Here is a 14,400-nt window from a genome sequence, read left to right as displayed (position 1 = left end):
ATTTGTTACTCTTCTACCTGTCCAGTTGTAGTCAGTTTAGATTTGTTACTCTACCACCTGTCTAGTTGGAGTCAGTTTAGATTTGTTACTCTACACCTGTCCAGTTGTAGTCAGTTTAGATTTGTTACTCTACCACCTGTCTAGTTGTAGTCAGTATAGATTTGTTACTGTACCACCTGTCTAGTTGGAGTCAGTTTAGATTTGTTTCACTACCACCTGTCCAGCTGGAGTCAGTTTAGATTTGTTACTCTACAACCTGTCTAGTTGGAGTCAGTTTAGATTTGTTACTCTACCACCTGTCTAGTTGGAGTCAGTTTAGATTTGTTACTCTACCACCTGTCTAGTTGGAGTCAGTTTAGATTTGTTACTCTACTACCTGTCCAGTTGTAGTCAGTTTAGATTTGTTACTCTACCACCTGTCTAGTTGGAGTCAGTTTAGATTTGTTACTCTACTACCTGTCCAGTTGTAGTCAGTTTAGATTTGTTACTCTACTACCTGTCCAGTTGTAGTCAGTTTAGATTTGTTACTGTACCACCTGTCCAGTTGTAGTCAGTTTAGATTTGTTACTCTACCTCCTGTCCAGTTGGAGTCAGTTTAGATTTGTTACTGTTTTACCTGTCCAGTTGTAGTCAGTTTAGATTTGTTACTCTACTACCTGTCCAGTTGGAGTCAGTTTAGATTTTTTACTCTACTACCTGTCCAGTTGTAGTCAGTTTAGATTTGTTACCCTATCACCTGTCCAGTTGTAGTCAGTTTGGATTTGTTACTCTACCACCTGTCCAGTTGGAGTCAGTTTAGATTTGTTACTCTACCACCTGTCCAGTTGTAGTCAGTTTAGATTTGTTACTCTATCCCCTGTCCAGTTGTAGTCAGTTTAGATTTGTTACTTTCCACCTGTCCAGTTGTAGTCAGTTTAGATTTGTTACTCTACCACCTGTCCAGTCGTAGTCAGTTTAGATTTGTTACTCTACCACCTGTCCAGTTGTAGTCAGTTTAGATTTGTTACTCTACCACCTGTCCAGTTGTAGTCAGTTTAGATTTGTTACTCTACCACCTGTCTAGTTGGAGTCAGTTTAGATTTGTTACTCTACCACCTGTCTAGTTGGAGTCAGTTTAGATTTGTTACTCTACCACCTGTCTAGTTGTAGTCAGTTTAGATTTGTTACTGTACCACCTGTCTAGTTGGAGTCAGTTTAGATTTGTTACTCTACCACCTGTCCAGTTGTAGTCAGTTTAGATGTGTTACTGTACAACCTGTCCAGTTGGAGTCAGTTTAGATTTGTTACTCTTCTACCTGTCCAGTTGTAGTCAGTTTAGATTTGTTACTCTACGACCTGTCTAGTTGGAGTCAGTTTAGATTTGTTACTCTACTACCTGTCCAGTTGTAGTCAGTTTAGATTTGTTACTCTACTACCTGTCCAGTTGTAGTCAGTTTAGATTTGTTACTGTACCACCTGTCCAGTTGTAGTCAGTTTAGATTTGTTACTCTACCTCCTGTCCAGTTGGAGTCAGTTTAGATTTGTTACTGTTCCACCTGTCCAGTTGTAGTCAGTTTAGATTTGTTACTCTACTACCTGTCCAGTTGTAGTCAGTTTAGATTTTTTACTCTACCACGTGTCCAGTTGTAGTCAGTTTAGATTTGTTACCCTACCACCTGTCCAGTTGTAGTCAGTTTAGATTTGTTACTCTACCACCTGTCCAGTTGGAGTCAGTTTCGATTTGTTACTCTACTACCTGTCCAGTTGTAGTCAGTTTAGATTTGTTACTCTATCCCCTGTCCAGTTGTAGTCAGTTTAGATTTGTTACTTTACCACCTGTCCAGTTGGAGTCAGTTTAGATTTGTTACTCTCTCACCTGTCCAGTTGTAGTCAGTTTAGATTTGTTACTCTATTACCTGTCCAGTTGTAGTCAGTTTAGATTTGTTACTCTAACACCTGTCCAGTTGTAGTCAGTTTAGATTTGTTACTCTACCACCTGTCCAGTTGTAGTCAGTTTAGATTTGTTACTCTACCACCTGTCCAGTTGTAGTCAGTTTAGATTTGTTACTCTACCACCTGTCTAGTTGGAGTCAGTTTAGATTTGTTACTCTACCACCTGTCTCGTTGGAGTCAGTTTAGATTTGTTACTCTACCACCTGTCTAGTTGTAGTCAGTTTAGATTTGTTACCGTACCACCTGTCTAGTTGGAGTCAGTTTAGATTTGTAACTCTACCACCTGTCCAGTTGTAGTCAGTTTAGATTTGTTACTTTACCACCTGTCCAGTTGGAGTCAGTTTAGATTTGTTACTCTCTCACCTGTCCAGTTGTAGTCAGTTTAGATTTGTTACTCTATTACCTGTCCAGTTGTAGTCAGTTTAGATTTGTTACTCTAACACCTGTCCAGTTGTAGTCAGTTTAGATTTGTTACTCTACCACCTGTCCAGTTGTAGTCAGTTTAGATTTGTTACTCTACCACCTGTCCAGTTGTAGTCAGTTTAGATTTGTTACTCTACCACCTGTCTAGTTGGAGTCAGTTTAGATTTGTTACTCTACCACCTGTCTCGTTGGAGTCAGTTTAGATTTGTTACTCTACCACCTGTCTCGTTGGAGTCAGTTTAGATTTGTTACTCTACCACCTGTCTAGTTGTAGTCAGTTTAGATTTGTTACCGTACCACCTGTCTAGTTGGAGTCAGTTTAGATTTGTAACTCTACCACCTGTCCAGTTGTAGTCAGTTTAGATTTGTTACTGTACAACCTGTCCAGTTGGAGTCAGTTTAGATTTGTTACTCTTCTACCTGTCCAGTTGTAGTCAGTTTAGATTTGTTACTCTACCACCTGTCTAGTTGGAGTCAGTTTAGATTTGTTACTCTACTACCTGTCCAGTTGTAGTCAGTTTAGATTTGTTACTCTACCACCTGTCTAGTTGTAGTCAGTTTAGATTTGTTACTGTACCACCTGTCTAGTTGTAGTCAGTTTAGATTTGTTACTCTACCACCTGTCTAGTTGGAGTCAGTTTAGATGTGTTACTCTACCACCTGTCCAGTTGGAGTCAGTTTAGATTTGTTACTCTACCACCTGTCCAGTTGTAGTCAGTTTAGATTTGTTACTCTACCACCTGTCCAGTTGTAGTCAGTTTAGATTTGTTACTCCACCACCTGTCTAGTTGGAGTCTGTTTTGATGTGTTACTCTAACACCTGTCCAGTTGGAGTCAGTTTAGATTTGTTACTGTACAACCTGTCCAGTTGGAGTCAGTTTAGATTTGTTACTCTTCTACCTGTCCAGTTGTAGTCAGTTTAGATTTGTTACTCTACCACCTGTCTATTTGGAGTCAGTTTAGATTTGTTACTCTACTACCTGTCCAGTTGTAGTCAGTTTAGATTTGTTACAGTACCACCTGTCTAGTTGGAGTCAGTTTTGATTTGTTACTGTACCACCTGTCTAGTTGGAGTCAGTTTAGATTTGTTACTCTACCACCTGTCTAGTTGGAGTCAGTTTAGATTTGTTACTGTACGACCTGTCCAGTTGTAGTCAGTTTAGATTTGTTACAGTACTACCTGTCCAGTTGGAGTCAGTTTAGATGAAGCTACAGTACCAGCTGGAGTCAGTTTAGTTGAAGCAAAGGAGACAAAGTGAGAAAACATTTAAATACTATTGAGACTTTTACCGCTACTCCTTATCAACTGGACGCTGACTCTCTCTCTGACTCTCTCTCTGACTCTCTCTCTGACTCTCTCTCTGACTCTCTCTGACTCTCTCTCTGACTCTCTCTCTCTCTGACTCTCTCTCTGACTCTCTCTCTCTCTCTCTGACTCTCTCTCTAACTCTCTCTCTGACTCTCTCTCTGACTCTCTCTCTAACTCTCTCTCTGACTCTCTCTCTCTGGCTCTCTCTCTGGCTCTCTCTCTGACTCTCTCTCTGACTCTCTCTCTGACTCTCTCTCTGACTCTCTCTCTCTCTGTCTGACTCTCTCTCTAACTCTCTCTCTGACTCTTTCTCTCTGGCTCTCTCTCTGACTCTCTCTCTGACTCTCTCTCTAACTCTCTCTCTGACTCTCTCTCTCTCTCTGACTCTCTCTCTCTGACTCTCTCTCTCTCTCTCTGACTCTCTCTCTCTGGCTCTCTCTCTCTCTGACTCTCTCTCTGACTCTCTCTCTAACTCTCTCTCTGACTCTCTCTCTAACTCTCTCTCTGACTCTCTCTCTGACTCTCTCTCTGACTCTCTCTCTCTCTCTCTGACTCTCTCTCTGACTCTCTCTCTCTCTCTGACTCTCTCTCTAACTCTCTCTCTGACTCTCTCTCTCTCTGACTCTCTCTCTGACTCTCTTTCTCTCTGACTCTCTCTCTAACTCTCTCTCTGACTCTCTCTCTCTCTGACTCTCTCTCTAACTCTCTCTCTGACTCTCTCTCTCTGGCTCTCTCTCTGACTCTCTCTCTGACTCTCTCTCTCTCTCTCTGACTCTCTCTCTGTCTCTCTCTCTCTCTCTCTCTCAAGGAAATAGGAAAATAATAGTCCTTAATGAGTATGATGTCATATTTCTAGGAGCACGTCTTTATTTCTTTAGTCTTTATCAGTCTGTTATGTAAAGTCAATTTGCGCTGAGCAGAGAATGGCCTCTAAGAACTATTCAATTTTTATGTTCATATTACTTTCTTATAACTTTTTCTGTCTGCCTCATCCATTTTTCATAATTTGAATGAAGTTAAGATTTTGTAAGGAGCTGTCTTTTTTGTCCATTCAATGCATGGATTTCATGCTTATGCAAGCTGGTTTGAATGATAATTCTAGATTTTAAGTAGGCGTCTACAACAGCATGGACTCAAATGCCTTTTCGATGATCAAGTGGAGAAAGTTATTTTAGTGACTCATACAGCCAGAAGTGTACAGAAGTCAAAGTCCCAAAACTGCTGATACTGGGATGTTTTTAGATGTAGTCAGTTTTTGACGTTTTTATGAATTAGGATGGAGTGTAGCCTACTGTATGGGCTCTGTCAGATACAGTAATGGTTTCTGGCAAACAGATGAGAACACTGATACTGTCTGTCTGTTATTCTGTTGGCCCATACTCCCCAAACCCACCTGATATAACTCTCTGATGACTACTGCAGGACCATGTTTTTATGTGTCCTTCGAGAACATTGATTCGTAGCCTTCGCTACAAGCTGAATGGAAGCTTGAAAACGGGTTTAAAACAGTCAAAATGAAAGGACTGCAATAGATTCTGTCCAAAAGTCCAATGCTCATCTTTGAGCATGATCACCCATGAGAACATCTACCTTGTTATTCTGTCCTTTCAAAAAATATTCTCTATTTTTTCAAAGTAAGTATTTGTAAAAAATTGCTGTGTTGGTTTTGTTCCAGAGCGGTTCAATGTGTACCTGATGCCCACCCCCAACCTGGACATCTATGGGGAGTGTACCATGCAGATCACCCATGAGAACATCTACCTGTGGGACATCCACAACGCCCGCGTCAAACTGGTTATGTGGCCCCTCAACTCACTGAGGAGATACGGACGAGACTCCACTTGGTTCACTTTCGAGTCAGGAAGGTATGTTTTTTTCGTGTGTGTGTACGTGTGTGTGTGAGAGAATCCATCAAGTTCACCAATGAGACAGAAAGGTATGCTCACAGTGACACACCTCCTTGTATGCTTCATAGGAGTCCCATTCACATCGGTCCTGGATTGAACCCTAACCCATTCACATCTTTCCTGGATCTGACCATAACCCATTCACATCTCTCCTGGATCACCCCCTAACCCTAACCCATTCACATCTCTCCTGGATCTGACCCTAACCCATTCACATCTCTCCTGGATCTGACCCTAACCCTAACCCATTCACATCTCTCCTGGATCTGACCCTAACCCATTCACATCTCTCCTGGATCTGACCCTAACCCTAACCCATTCACATCTCTCCTGGATCTGACCCTAACCCATTCACATCTCTCCTGGATCTAACCCTAACCCATTCACATCTCTCCTGGATCGGACCCTAACCCTAACCCATTCACATCTCTCCTGGATCACCCCCTAACCCTAACCCATTCACATCTCTCCTGGATCTGACCCTAACCCATTCACATCTCTCCTGGATCTGACCCTAACCCATTAACATCTCTCCTGGATCTGACCCTAACCCTAACCCATTCACATCTCTCCTGGATCGGAACCTAACCCATTCACATCTCTCCTGGATCTGACCATAACCCATTCACATCTCTCCTGGATATGACCCTAATCCAATCACATCTCTCCTAGATCTGACCCTAACCCATTCACATCTCTCCTGGATCACCCCCTAACCCTAACCCATTCACATCTCTCCTGGATCTGACCCTAACCCATTCACATCTCTCCTGGATCGGACCCTAACCCTAACCCATTCACATCTCTCCTGGATCTGACCCTAACCCTAACCCATTCACATCTCTTCTGGATCTGACCCTAACCCATTCACATCTCTCCTGGACCCTAACCCATTCACATCTCTCCTGGATCTGACCCTAACCCATTCACATCTCTCCTGGATCGGAACCTAACCCATTCACATCTCTCCTGGATCTGACCCTAACCCATTCACATCTCTCCTGGATCAGACCCTAACCCTAACCCATTCACATCTCTCCTGGATCACCCCCTAACCCTAACCCATTCACATCTCTCCTAGATCTGACCCTAACCCATTCACATCTCTCCTGGATCACCCCCTAACCCTAACCCATTCACATCTCTCCTGGATCTGACCCTAACCCATTCACATCTCTCCTGGATCGGACCCTAACCCTAACCCATTCACATCTCTCCTGGATCTGACCCTAACCCTAACCCATTCACATCTCTTCTGGATCTGACCCTAACCCATTCACATCTCTCCTGGACCCTAACCCTAACCCATTCACATCTCTCCTGGATCTGACCCTAACCCTAACCCATTCACATCTCTCCTGGATCGGAACCTAACCCATTCACATCTCTCCTGGATCTGACCCTAACCCATTCACATCTCTCCTGGATCAGACCCTAACCCTAACCCATTCACATCTTTCCTGGATCACCCCCTAACCCTAACCCATTCACATCTCTCCTGGATCTGACACTAACCCATTCACATCTCTCCTGGATCTGACCCTAACCCATTCAAATCTCTCCTGGATCGGACCCTAACCCTAACCCATTCACATCTCTCCTGGATCTGACCCTAACCCATTCACATCTCTCCTGGATCGTACCCTAACTCATTTACATCTCTCCTGGATCTGACCTAACCCGTTCACATCTCTCCTGGATCTGACCCTAACCCATTCACATCTCTCCTGGATCGTACCCTAACCCATTCACATCTCTCCTGGATGGGAACCTAACCCATTCACATCTCTCCTGGATCTGACCCTAACCCATTCACATCTCTCCTGGATCGGACCCTAACCCATTTACATCTCTCCTGGATCTGACCTAACCCATTCACATCTCTCCTGGATCTGACCCTAACCCATTCACATCTCTCCTGGATCAGACCCTAACCCTAACCCATTCACATCTCTCCTGGATCGAAACCTAACCCTAACCCATTCACATCTCTCCTGGATCAGACCCTAACCCTAACGCATTCACATCTCTCCTGGATCACCCCCTAACCCTAACCCATTCACATCTCTCCTGGATCTGACACTAACCCATTCACATCTCTCCTGGATCTGACCCTAACCCATTCACATCTCTCCTAGATCTGACCCTAACCCTAACCCCCTTCACATCTCTCCTGGATCTGACCCTAACCCATTCACATCTTTCCTGGATCGGACCCTAACCCTAACCCATTTACATCTCTCCTGGATCGCCCCCTAACCCATTCACATCTCTCCTGGATCAGACCCTAACACTAACCCATTCACATCTCTCCTGGATCACCCCATAACCCTAACCCATTCACATCTCTTCTGGATCTGACCCTAACCCATTCACATCTCTCCTGGATTGGACCCTAACCCATTCACATCTCTCCTGGATCTGACCCTAACCCTAACCCATTCACATCTCTCCTGGATCTGACCTTAACCCTAACCCCCTTCACATCTCTCCTGGATCTGACCCTAACCCATTCACATCTCTCCTGGATCTGACCCTAACCCTAACCCATTCACATCTCTCCTGGATCGCCCCCTAACCCATTCACATCTCTCCTGGATCTGACCCTAACCCATTCACATCTCTCCTGGATCTGACCCTAGCCCTAACCCATTCACATCTCTCCTGGATCTGACCCTAACCCATTCACATCTCTCCTGGATCTGACCCTAACCCATTCACATCTCTCCTGGATTGCCCCCTAACCCATTCACATCTCTCCTGGATCGCCCCCTAACCCATTCACATCTCTCATAGATCTGGGACCGGTTTATCAGCAGGAGAGGAAAACTGGTCACATGGGTCCTGATAAACAACACACAACACACACACACACACACACACACACACACACACACACAGAGAGAGAGTTACTTTGGGAATAGTCAAAACTTTTTCAAAGGAAGTTTGAACTCTAAACATGTCAGCATATCCACATGTTCCACCCCTCCAGGCTATGAGATGACAGGGTGTATCTGCTTTCTGTAGGCATATCTGTACCTCATGTTTTCTCTGTGTGTTCTAACCTGTGTATGTATCTGTAATAAAACTCTATCTCCCCCTCTCTTCCCTCTCTCTCTCTCCCCTCCCCACTCTGTCTGTCTCTAGGATGTGTGACACGGGGGAGGGTCTGTTTACGTTCCAGACGCGGGAGGGAGAGATAATCTACCAGAGAGTCCACTCAGCCACCCTGTCCATCGCACAGCAACATGAGAGGATGATGGTAGAGATGAAGAAGAGCTCACAGGTAACACACACAGACACACATAGTACACACACACGCACACACAGACACATATAGTAGACACACACACACACACATGCACACACGTACACACACATTCCCTGTGGATATGGCCTATGTTTCTTTCCTCTCTCTATGGTCAGTATGCTGTATTTACGTATGGTTTTCTAAGGCTTGATGAGCCCTGGCCATATGGCCTTGTTCCTGGACTCCCTCCATATGGGAATACTGCAGAGTGTACTGAAATACATAAAGAGGTTGTGGAACACAGTGGACACTTTGGTTATGGGTCATCATACCACAAATAGGACTTTTAGGTTCTAAAGAGATGTACTTGATATAATTGAAAGAGAAACGTGCAGTGACTGTAGTAAAAAACACACGTTTAGCTTTGGTTTTGTGCTTTATTTCATATCATGGTATTGATCAAATGTTGTGAATTTGTACTGCATGTCATTTGTCCACAATATGCAGTAGCTACCTGTAATGCCTGTGGCTGTTTTTCCTACTTTGCATTCCCTAGAGGTGACTATACCCAGAGATAACAATTGCATCCCAAATTGCACCCTAATCCCTATCAAAAGCAGTGGTCTAAAGTAGTGCACTATATAGAGAATCAGCTGCCATTTGGGATGCATCCCACACACTGAAGATGATGTTGTTGTTGTCTCTGTTTCAGACCCACTCCAACCAGACAACGTTAACCAAGTCCATTTCTCTGCCTCGCAGTGCCTACTGGCATCACATAATGCGTCAGAACAGCGTGGGAGACATCTACAGCTACCAAGGTACGCACAGCAGAGCTCAGCTAGAACACGCACACGCACGCAGGCACACATTACCAGTAATGCTACCTGCTGGTAATATTGCTAGTAATATTCAATACCCCTGTAGTTCAACAGGACAGTGTAACAGTATCAAAATCTGCAACTCTTAAGTCAATCAGTGATTTTATGACAACCAGCAAACAAATGAATGGTTGTATGTCTTCCCACAATGGCAAATCTTTAAAACACAGCTAATAATGTAGGATTATAATATGACATGTCAGACATACAACATGCTCATCTGCACCATCGAGAGCTTCTTGAATGGCTGTATCACCGCTGGGTATGGCAACTGCTTGGCATCCGACCGCTAGGCCCTATAGAAGGTAGTGGGTATGGCCCAGTACATCACCGGGGCTGAGCTCCCTGCCATCCAGGAGCTCTAAACCAGGCGGTGTCAGAGGAAGGCCAAAATAATTGTCAAAATAATTGCCACCCAAGCCACAGACTGTTCTCTCTGGTACCGCACAGCAAGCGTTACCAATGGACCGCACGGCAAGCGTTACCAATGGCCCTAATAGGTCCCTGAACAGCTTCTAAACCCAAGCCATAAGACTTCTTAACAAAACGACTAAATAGCTAATCAAATCGCTACTACCCAAACTACCTGCATTGACCCTTTTTTGCACTAACTCTCTTGCACTGATTCTATGTACACACACCGGACTCTACCCACACACTCACACATACTTACACTGACACCCCAACACACACACACTACATACGCCCACACACACATAACATGCACAGACATGCATACTGACGCCACACACACAGTCACACACACACTTTCACACTCACCACATACACTGCTGCTACTGTCTATTATATATCCTGTTGCCTAGTCACTTTACCCCTATCTACAGTTGAAGTCGTAAGTTTACATACACTTAGGTTGGAGTCATTAAAACTTGTTTTTCAACCACTCCACAAATTTCTTGTGAACAAACTATCGTTTTGGCATGCCGGCTAGGACATCTACTTTGTGCATGACACAAGTAATGTGTCTTTAAACAATTGTTTACAGAGATTATTTCACTTATAATTCACTGTATCACAATTCCAGTGGGTCAGACGTTTACATACACTAAGTTGACTGTGCCTTTAAACAGCTTGGAAAATTCCAGAAAATGATGTCATGGCTTTAGAAGCTTCTGTTAGGCGAATTGACATAATTTGAGTGAATTGGAGGTGTACCCATGGATGTATTTCAAGGCCTACATTCAAACTCAGTGCCTCTTTGCTTGACATCATGGGAAAATCTAAAGAAATCAGCCAAGACCTCAGAAAAAACATTGTAGACCTCCACAAGTCTGGTTCATCCTTGGGAGCAATTTCCAAATGCCTGAAGGTTCCACGTTCATCTGTACAAACAATAGTACGCAAGTATAAACACCATAGGACCACGCAGTTGTCATACCACTCACTCACAACGCGTTCTGTCTCCTAGAGAGGAACATACTTTGGTGAGAAAAGTGCAAATCAATCCCAGAACAACAGCGAAGGACCTTGTGAAGATTCTGGAGGAAACAGGTACAAAAGTATCTATATCCTCAGTAAAACGAGTCCTATACCGACATAACCTGAAAGGCCGCTCAGAAAGGAAGAAGCCACTGCTCCAAAACTGCCATAAAAAAGCCAGACTACGGTTTGCAACTGCACATGGGGACAAAGATTGTACTTTTTGGCCTCTGGTCTGATGAAACAAAAATAGAACTGCTTGGCCATAATGACCATTGTTATGTTTGGAGGAAAAAGGGGGAGGCTTGCAAGCCGAAGAACACCATCCCAACCGTGAAACACGGGGGTTGCTTTGCTGCAGGAGGGACTGGTGCACTTCACAAAATAGATGGCATCATGAGGAAGAAAATTATGTGGATATATTGAAGCAACATCTCAAGACATCAGTCAGGAAGTTAAAGCTTGGTCGCAAATGGGTCTTCCAGATGGGCAATGACCCCAAGCATTCTTCCAAAGTTGTGGCAAAATGGCTTAAGGACAACAAAGTCAAGGTTTTTGAGTGGCCATCACAAAGCCCTGACCTCAATCCTATAGAAAATTTGTGGGCAAAACTGAAAAAGCGTGTGTGAGCAAGGAGACCTACAAACCTGACTCAGTTCCACCAGCTCTGTCAGGAGGAATGGGCCAAAATTCACCCAACTTATTGTGGGAAGCTTGTGGAAGGCTACCTAAAACGTTTGACCCAAGTTAAACAATTTAAAGGCAATTCTACCAAATACTAATTGAGTGTATGTAAACTTCTGACCCACTGGGAATGTGATGAAAGAAATAAAAGCTGAAATATTTTTTATTAAATATTTTATCTTATATATAACCCTGCATTGTTGGAAAAGTACCGATAAGTAAGCATTTCACTGTTAGTCTACACCTGTTGTCACGTCCTGATCAGTAAAGGGGTTATTTGTTATTTGAGTTTGGTCAGGACGTGACAGGAGGTATTTGTTGTATATGGTTCGGGGTGGTTGTGTATGTAGAGGGGTGTTAGATTTATGTATTCTGGTGTTTTTGGTTATTGTTCTATGTTAGTTTATTTCTATGTTCTGTCTAGTCGTTTGTATTTCTATGTTTTGCTAATTGGTGTTTGGGCCTTCAGTTGGAGGCAGCTGTCTATCATTGCCTCTGATTGAAGGTCCTATAATTAGGAGTATGTTTGTTTTGGGGTTTGTGGGAGATTGTTTCAAGTATTGCTGTGTTGCCTACAAGACTGTTTTGTCGTCAGTTTATTGTTTTTCGTGTTTGTTTTGGATAAATAAAAATGAGCGTTCACGTACCCGCTGCGCCTTGGTCCATCTATTACGACGACCGTGACACCTGTTGTCTACGAAGCATGTGACAAATACAATTTGATTTGATTTCAAACACATTTTCTCTCCGCTGTTTTCCTCTTACCAAGCATTTTAATCCGCTGTTTTCTTCTCCATTTGGAAAGCTGCAGCACTTATGCTCCCAACCCAGGGCTCTACTCCCCTTGTCACAACAGGATTCTCATATGAGACTGCATGTTGTTCTCAAGCCAGTGCAAAGTCACCAACAGCAATGCTTTCTATTGCGTTCTACGTCATCTTCTCCTTTCCTAAGACTACATTTCTGCATGAAGGTACTGCAACTTTTTTCTATGGTCAATACGGCCTCGTTGATTCATGGTCGTAGTTTCAGAATTCTTCCCGGGCAAGTGTTTGCAGTGGTTCGTCTTCAGACATCTCCTCTAGTTCTACAGGGTCTGCCACATGGGATATATTAGACATTCATAGCACGGACTGTGTGAACAGGGAGCGCGCACACACACACATACATCTTGTACAGCTAACCATGTGGGGTTAGCTCCTAACGTAATTCTAACCCTAACACTAACCCTAGCTCCTAACATAATTCTAACCCTAACACTAATTCTAACCTTAGCCCTAAACCCATTTGGAATAGCGTGTTCAATGGAAACAAAGTTTAAAAACTTTGTTTCCATTGAGCATGCAATATAAATAAAGGCATTTTAATGAATTATATGAGGAGTGCCTTGGTCCTCTTTTCTTTTTGATGACCAATTTACCCCTTTTACCAAAGAGCACCTTCTTTCTACTATTGTGTATCTTAGCAGTGCTTCCCTTTCTTCTTTTTCCCCCTAAAAATAGCATTTGACCTCGTGGGGACCAACAGAATGTCCCCGGTTGGTCCAATTACTGTTTGTTTACTATTCTTTTGGGGACTTCGCACCCCCCCAACACACTAGACGTACCTTCCTCAGCGGTGAGGTCCCCATTGAGCTGGCTTGCCAACAGGACGCCCTATGTCTTAAACCAGATAATGTGATATAACCAAAGATTTTTGGTATCCATTATTGGGGGCTACAGGTTTACTTATGAAAAACGTTGCCATAGGTTTTTCAACTAACCTGGTATTGGTGATACTATCTTCGTTCTCGATTCAGCCAAACACATATCTTCTAAAATTCCGTGTCCAGTCGCAAGTGGTTCGTTTGAATTTAGAAAATGCTCTTTTTTTAAATAACTTTTTTACTCCATGAAGTAATCCAACAATGTGTATGCCGCCGTCTTGTCTATTTAAATCTTCTCTCATTGATCGAGACAGGTGAGTGTCATCATGACATGCGGCACATTGGGGTGAACCCACCTGTCTCAATCAATGAAAGAAGATTAGAAATAGACAAGATGGTGGCATACACTTTGTTAGATTACTTCATAAAGCAAAGCAAATATGTATTTTAACCTGTTATGGCTAGGGGGCAGTATTTTCACGGCCGGATAAAAAACGTACCCGATTTAATCTGATTATTACTCCTGCCCAGAAACTAGAATATGCATATAATTATTGGCTTTCGATAGAAAACACCCTAAAGTTTCTAAAACTGTTTGAATGGTGTCTGTGAGTATAACAGAACTCATATGGCAGGCAAAAACCTGAGAAGATTCCAAACAGGAAGTACCCTCTCTGACCATTCCTTGAGCTTCTTGGCTCTGTTTAAAGAAAATGTAGGATCTTTGTTGTAACGTGACACTTCCTACGGCTCCCATAGGCTCTCAGAACCCGGGAAAAAGCTGAATGATGTAATTCCAGCCACTGGCTGAAAAACTTTAGCGCGTTTGGATGGTGGTCGATCAGAGGGCCATCAGACTGAGGCTCGTGCACGAGGGGATCCCATGTTCTTACTTTCTCTCTCTTTGTACTAAAAAACAATTTCCCGGT

The 14,400-nt window shown here is 43.4% G+C and overlaps 1 protein-coding gene across 1 annotated transcript in view; it reads left to right on the top strand.

Moving 5' to 3' along the window:
- Positions 1-14,400, top strand: part of dok6 (docking protein 6) — a 90,779-nt gene that overhangs the window by 55,032 nt on the left and 21,347 nt on the right. The window contains exons 5-7 of the mRNA XM_029697711.1: positions 5,340-5,529; positions 8,719-8,857; positions 9,534-9,642. Of these exons, the coding sequence (XP_029553571.1) occupies positions 5,340-5,529; positions 8,719-8,857; positions 9,534-9,642 (438 nt within the window). The remainder of the gene's footprint in view (positions 1-5,339; positions 5,530-8,718; positions 8,858-9,533; positions 9,643-14,400) is intronic.

Source organism: Salmo trutta, chromosome 2 (genome assembly GCF_901001165.1).
Source record: "Salmo trutta chromosome 2, fSalTru1.1, whole genome shotgun sequence".
NCBI classification, from domain to species: Eukaryota; Metazoa; Chordata; class Actinopteri; order Salmoniformes; family Salmonidae; genus Salmo; species Salmo trutta.
Note: the sequence above shows the minus strand (reverse complement) of the source record. Positions and strands in the feature narration are given on the sequence as shown.